The 7,671-nt window shown below is 35.7% G+C and overlaps 1 protein-coding gene across 3 annotated transcripts in view; it reads left to right on the forward strand.

Moving 5' to 3' along the window:
* Slain1 (SLAIN motif family member 1) overlaps nucleotides 1-7,091 on the forward strand; it is a 53,624-nt gene extending 46,533 nt beyond the window's left edge. For all 3 annotated transcript variants that reach the window (XM_003477549.5, XM_063246896.1, XM_063246897.1), the window contains 3 exons: nucleotides 699-854; nucleotides 4,112-4,394; nucleotides 6,014-7,091. In XM_003477549.5, the coding sequence (XP_003477597.3) occupies nucleotides 699-854; nucleotides 4,112-4,394; nucleotides 6,014-6,089 (515 nt within the window). In that variant the 3' untranslated portion in view covers nucleotides 6,090-7,091. The remainder of the gene's footprint in view (nucleotides 1-698; nucleotides 855-4,111; nucleotides 4,395-6,013) is intronic.
* The last annotated feature ends 580 nt before the right edge of the window (nucleotides 7,092-7,671 follow it).

Here is a 7,671-nt window from a genome sequence, read left to right on the forward strand (position 1 = left end):
AGTTTTTTTCTAGCAATAAAGCAAAGGGGTATCTTGTCCGGTTGGTCTTGGAGCTGAGTCAAATCTCAGCATTCTTAAGATCTTTATATGGCTCTTTGCTGCCTCTTGGTGGCAGAAGAAAAATTTAGACAGGAGAAAGAAATTAAAAGCATCTGCTGGTCTTTTCAAGCGTGCAAACAGTGGTCATACTACTTAGAGGTGAAACCAGAAATTAACGTTATCATGTTGATGTGATGAGTGGATTTTTTAAGAAATGCCAAGCTGGGATTTTACTAACTTGTTCTATTTTTGTTAGCAAAAGCTGCCGTCAGTTGGTTTTGAGTCTCATAGGTTTTCCAGAATAAACATGTAACTTTGTTTTTAGTGTTCTTAAATTAAATGGTTGTGAGATTATTTTTGAACCTGAATTAATGTTGTTTTGTGTACTTACTATGAACAAACACCTAGTTTATTAGGTGGGTCCTATCTCTTTTTAAAGGACACTTGTTTGCTTGTTAGCAATAAACTATTGGGAAGATTTTTTCTGTTGGAGGCTATGTTTTGTTACACAGGACATCAGTTCTCTGCTAACTTGTTCATATTGTACATGATATTTTGTATATATTATTGAACAAAATGGAGTATTACTTATTGACTTTTGAAAGTAGGTGTTACAGTTGGCATAAAATTGCACTTCAGATGATTCTTTTCTTTTCCAGATAAACTCCGGAGAAGTATGCCCAACCTAGCCCGGATGCCCAGTACCACTGCTGTTAGCAGCAACATTAGTTCTCCAGTCACTGTGCGCAACAGCCAGAGTTTTGACTCAAGCTTGCACGGAGCTGGAAACGGAATTTCAAGAATACAGTCTTGTAGTGAGTGTCACGGAAATATGTAATTCTGTGTTAGAGTTACAAAAGTCAACCATATATGGTAGGGCAAATAGGGTTTTGACAATAACAAATATGCTACTGATTAGGAACTTTTTGTTGATTCCAACTCAGTATGGGTTTGCTGACTCCAACTCAGTATGGGTTGAGCAGCAGAAAAATATATGTAACACAGAATAGGACTGAATAAATATAAGGGTGAGAATGTCTGTCTGACTGAAGTGCTCATGATAGGGTGTGAACTTGTCAAAATAATATAGGAACCAATTTGAAGAGACTTCCAGTGACCAAATTGGATTGTAGACATAGAATAAAACAAATATCCATGAGTCCACATTTAAATAAGTATGTAAGAGAAATGAAGAAAATAGAAAAATCATCATTTGTAGGTTAAGCGTAATTCTGTGAGAAAATTCTCAAGAAGAGTGTTCTTGTGTGCTAAGACAGGACTTTGGTTTTATATCTTAGGATTCTGTTACCACATGCACTTGTAGGAATTTCTGTGTTGCATTTTAAATTTCTGTCATGAAGTTTATAGTTTTATTTTCTGGAGAGAGCAAGGGTCAGGTAGAGAAAGTTGGAAAGAAGCATAAAACAGAAACAAAAATGTAGTTAGAGCCCCAGTTGTAGTTAGTTTTCTTGTTACTGAGACAAAATATGTGATGTCCATAACTGTAAGAAGGAAAGGTTTGTTTTGATTCATAGTATGTGGAGGTTTCAGTCCATAGTTGGGCAGATCCAAGGCAGGGGGACACTGTAGAGGTGAACCAACACATGGCATCATGGTGGGAAGCAGAGAGGGAGATCAAGGGAGGAGGAAGGAAGATACCTTTCCAGGCCACACCCCTAATGACCCAGCTCCTCAAACCAGGCTTTACCTGCCAACATTACATGTAGCTATAAATTCTCAGTGGAGTAATCCATTTATGAGTATCATACCCTCATGATCCAGTCACTGTCCACTGCCCCACCCGTGAGCACATGATGTTTTGGGGAGATATCTAGATATAAACCATACATGTCTAAATTTGAGTCTTTTTTTAAGTGTAAACTCTTGGGCATATTTTAATTCCTTACTTTTAATTTATAAATTAGAATTATGCTAATTTTAACTAGTTTCTCATTTTTTTTAAAATCAAGGATGGTTATCTGATTTGTGTGGGGGAGATAAGATAGGACTAGCTCTCATTTCAGATGAGACTGGTTAGAATTTCACTGAAAATGTAGGTCAATTTTGGGATAATCTAAACAATATTAATTGGTTGTCATTAACATGAAATAGTGTTTTGTTAAGTCTTCAATTATTTTAGAAATATTTTGCAGTTTTCTATATACAGGTTTAATATATTTGTAGTTATGTTTTTATATATAGTATTTTTTTCAAGTTACAGTTTCTCCTAATTTTCTGATGTTTAGAATACAACAGATTTTTTATTTTGATGTTGTATGCAAATCTTGGCTAAATTAATTTATCATTAGTTATAGAATTTGGTATATATCCAACATAATACATGAATATGATAACCAAAACATGTTCAAGATGTTCATAAAACTCCCAAGTGAAATAATCCAGTCTTCTATCAATAGGAGAATAAATTGATTGTGACACCTACACAGTGGAATACTACATGTATGACTCTGACATACAATGTTGAGTGAAAAACGCCAGACACAAAAGGGAACATATCATGTAATACATTCATACAAAGATCAAAATAGGAATAGCCAGGGTATGATGATAAAGGCAAGAATAAGTGAACTGTCAGGAGTATTGTGTAGGAGCAGGCATGAGGGAGCCTGAGAGGTGCTAGTGACATTGTATGTGGTTTCTTTCTTTCTTTCTTTCTTTTTTTTTTTTTTTTTTTTTGTACCAAGAATTGAACTCAGGACCTTGTGCTTGTCAGGTAGGCGTTGTGCTGCTGAGCTAAATCCCCAGTGCAACACTGTACATAGTGAGATAGGGAGTGGCAACCTGAACATGTTCCCTTTGAAAATTCATTGGGATTAACTGTTGTTATATAGCTAATAATTGCTAGTACTAATTGGGAGTGAATAATTACTAAGTGGCAGGCACCATTCTAAGGCTTTTAGTAGATTAATTAATTTAATTTTCAAGCAACCTTTTGAGATAAGTTAAATGTCATAATGTTATTTAAGAAATGTTTGTAATAAGCCATTTGTACCCACAGATACTGCTTCTGCCTTTAAAAAAAAAATAATCACAACTGTCAAATTGGCCCCTTGTTTTATCTTCAATGAAACTATCCCTAGAACAACCATCAAGAAATCCTAATGTCTTCCAAGCAAGCAAGGAAGAATTTTTGTTGTAAGAATTTGTAAGAGATCATTATAATTACTAAACTTGAGAAAGGAAAGAAGGCTGTCCTTAGAATTGGCTTCTAAGTGACCTTTGCACAGCAACACAGGTTTGAACTTTATGAGTCAGTGTACATGTGAGATTTTTTTGAGTAGGTGACAGTTTTGAAAAAACTTGCTGACAAACTTTGTAGCTTAAAAATATGGGAAAAAAATTAAAAGTTAAGTATGTTATTAGTGCTGAAAATAGATACAGATAAGGGTCTACTTCTACCATAAAATGTATAAAAAGTTAACGTTTATACAAATTTATGCCCACAAGTACTTACAGATGCTTGTGGCTGCATTCTCAATTTTAAAGACATATAAATGATTTTAAAAATTTATTGAATTGTAACTGCATAAAATTAGCTCTCAGGCATATGGTGCCACTGGAACAATTTCACAGTCATCTTCTGTTGCTATGGGAGAGCTGGAGTTTTGCAAGTATCCCCTGAAAATGCCCTGAGATGCTGAATGTCCCCCAGAGAGCAGGTCTTTGCAGGAAATTGCATATCACAGTGCAAAGTGATCTCTTACAGTTTTTCATTAGTTTTTACCATTCTATAATATGCATAGTATACAAAATAGTTGAGTTATTGGTATAGCTTCAGGTCAACAGCAAGCTACAGACTAAGTTTTGGGGGAGTCAAAATGTGTCCTTGGATCTTTGCAGCATGGAATCTTCACTCCTAGCCACCACTTCATCTAAGGGTTACCTGTAGTTAGGAATTCACAGTGTTGTTGCGTGAGTGAGAGGCTCTTATCTAAGAGTATAATGTTTCATTTCTTCTCCTTTTAGACAGTGTAGGCTGCTCTGAATAGAACACATTTCCTGAGCCAGGTGGCAGTAGAGGCTTTCTCACACATAACATTTTCTCTTCTAGTTCCATCACCAGGACAGCTTCAACACAGGGTCCACAGCGTGGGACATTTCCCAGTGTCTGTCCGACAGCCTCTGAAAGCCACAGCCTACGTGAGTCCAACTGTTCAAGGCAGCAGTAACATGCCTTTATCCAATGGCCTCCACCTGTATTCCAACACAGGGATCCCCACCCCAAACAAAGCTGCAGCTTCTGGGATCATGGGCCGGAGTGCACTTCCGCGACCTTCATTGGCAATAAATGGGAGTAATCTGCCTCGGAGCAAAATTGCACAGCCTGTTAGGAGGTAGGAATCTTTATTTACAGGATGTCATCTGCTTCTGGAAGCATGATGACTTTTACTTTGGCTCAGTTTAGCCGCAGTAGGTCTACGGTCTCCTAGGGCTCCTCTTAGGTGCTTCTTCTCTGGAAAGTGTTGGGTGTCACTGTATGATCAAATCCCCTTCTCTGGTCTCATCTTCTTCCCTTCTTTCCTCTTCACTTCATTCTGGACACATCATTTGCTTTTTGCTTGAATTGGCCCAGTAAGCTCTGTCTTCAGAGCTGTTCAGAAGTTTTGTCTCCTACAAATGGTTAGTGTGGTATATCCCCTGCCTCCATGAGCTCTTTGCTCATGTGACTCTGCTGACCAAAATTTACAAGCTCCTTGAGGGTGGAGAGTAGTGGATTTTTTTGGGTAATTGCCCTATAACCCCACACTACCTTATAACTATCCTGTAACTCAGCACAGGGTAGGATGTCAAGCATGTTTTGAATTAGTCATTTTTTTTTTGTCAGAGTGTAAAAATGTGTTAGGCGTATGTGCTCATGCATAGCCAAACACACACACACTCATGATTTAAAAAGATCTTGATGATACTCAGCAGGAATGCATCTGTTTATGCTGGGAAACTGGATTTGGTCCAGTAGTTTCTTGTTTTGTTTTGTCTTTGAGAATTTTAGATTACTTGCAGAGTATTCTAAAACTCACAGTTACGATGCACCCTTTTTGATCTGGATATTTCAGAGTTTCTTATAATAAAGAGAAAAACAAAACCAAAATCAAAACAAAAAACTCACAAAAGTGAATAGAGGAAAGATTGATGAGAAAATAGAGTAAATAGAGACAATTAGGATGTACAGGAAAACAAAGAACCATAGTAAAATCTTGAAAGAAAAGTAGGAAAAATAATTTTGCTTCTTGATGTATTTATAGTTTATATTTTTGCTTTTATTTTCTCTTTACAAATATGCTTGCTCAGAACAAAAACATACTGAGAAATTATTTAAAACAGGAAAAGCACATAAAAGATGAACCATAATCCTATGACTTAGATAGAAATTGTTTGTGTGTCTATTCAGTGATTTCTGGCTTTTTCTCCCTGGCAAATGTACAGCTGTTTCATGTTTATGGCTGAAAAGAATTACGTACTGTGATGTGTATGTATTATTGTGGACCCTCTATTTATCCTTAGATGCATGTCTCCACACTGAACCCCAGGGAATGTTGTCATTTCCAAACTATGCAAGAGGGTCTCGAACTTGAGGCAAACATTGTTTTATTGTTTTTCTTTTAAAAATCTTTGCCAATATGATAGACAAATCTGTTTATTAATAATATTAAAAGTTTCCTCATGTTTATTAGCTATGATTTTAAAGTATTTTTCATCCATTGACAATATCAGTGATATTCATTTGTTTTATTTGTGCATGTACAACACATGGGATGCTCTGCTGCAGTCTGGGGTTCCAGCCTGAAAGCATGTGCTCAGAAGGCCCAGCAGTATAAAGTTCAGGTTCACTTGGGACAGTGCTAGTAGCTTGTCATTACTGGATGGAGGAGCATAGATGGGGAAGGAGATCAAAGTAAATGGTGTGACTCATGTGATTATTAACAGTCTGTTTCCCCTTTTCATCCCTTTATAGTTTCCTGCAGCCTCCAAAGCCTCTGTCTTCACTCAGCACACTGAGGGATGGAAATTGGAGAGACGGCTGCTACTGATGCAATTTTATGTACTTAAAAAGAATGGGAAAGAAGTGAAAATGAGGGTTGGATTACCTAGCTGGCTGGGTAACAGTGGATGTTGGGATATTCTTTCCCTTTGCATTTTAACATATTTACTGCATTGTTTTTCAATGGACCAATCACCAGAGACTAATTATTGCACTTAAATATTTGCCTGAAATACTGCATCATTCTCAAAACAGTGGTTGCAGTATTGTGACACTTAGATCTAGAAAGTTTTTGTAGAACTGCTCTGTACCTGAATACTTTTTGAGAGAATTAAGATGAATCAATAATGCTTTGCCATATGAGTTTTTTTTAAGTAACTTGTTCAATTTGCCTATGTGTTCTAAACATCTTTCCATTACATGTTCTGTATTTTAATACACCACATATTTACAACTAGGTTCTATAACATATGCTTTGAATTTTACTTTTTTATAGTTTACAGGAATTTTATTTTTTGTGCCTATTTCTTTTTACATCTATGTGAACCAATATCGAACAACTTAAATTTTGTGCCATAAAAATATTTTTGTGGTAAGGTACTATTTTTTTAGCTCTAGGGATATATCAGCGAAATTACACCATACAATTTGAGACATTATTTTATGTTGAATGAGCACAACATAATCTGAAGCATTGCAAGGAGACAGCAGAGTTAAATGGTCTTGTCTTTTTATTGTTAATTTATTGTCTTACATGAGTTTCGTATTTATAATGGCATCACAGGCTCATTGCACTTAATACCTGCAATGTTTGCTACTATACCACAATTGATTTTCAATACTTTATTACCGAGGATGAAACTGTAATGTTTTATTAACAATGCTTCTGGAAATGAATGCATTTTAAAGCAAATAAATCTTTTGATAGACCTTTTACAAAATCCATTTGCACTAATGAATGCTTTCTTATGGTATATGACTTAATATTTGTTACTGTGTACACTGCTGTTTTGGAATGTTCAGAAATAAAGATTCTATTTCAGCAATACCAGATCATGCGTGAATGCACCGCATAAACATTAAGAATACCTTGTGTATGTTGCATAGCAATTATCAAAAAGGTTACTGTGGCCGTATTCTTGGACCAGGGTATTTATATTTCAAGCTAGGGTAGACTTAGGATATTCACATTTTTCAAAACGACTTTCCTTTTCTCTAAAATGTTAGTGAAGGAATATAAAGTTTTATTTTTACAGTGAGGCTTGGGTCTCATTTAAAAAGCCACTGGAATTCAATAAGCCTGTTGCCCAGAAATGCATTTATGGATGAACACTGTCAGTGAAGATTTTAATATTTTATGGGATTGACTTGAAATGCTTTCACAATATAAGTAAAACAGCAAAGTGCTATCATTATTTTACAGTGTATTTTATATATATATTGCAAAGGTTTACCTGAAGGTACCGGGCGGCAAAAGTTTTCATGTTGGGTTCTAGAAGGGAATTCCACCTACAGTTGTTAGATTTTTATTTTCTTTAAAATATGTCTTTGTATATAACCCTATTTAAAACGAAAAGGACTGTTTTTTGGTAAGATAGGAAATATGAATAATACTTGAGTGCCTCCTTAGT

The sequence above is a fragment of the Cavia porcellus genome, unplaced genomic scaffold (genome assembly GCF_034190915.1).
Source record: "Cavia porcellus strain 051 isolate PalLab524CR breed Dunkin Hartley unplaced genomic scaffold, mCavPor4.1 scaffold_4, whole genome shotgun sequence".
In the NCBI taxonomy this organism is placed as follows: domain Eukaryota; kingdom Metazoa; phylum Chordata; class Mammalia; order Rodentia; family Caviidae; genus Cavia; species Cavia porcellus.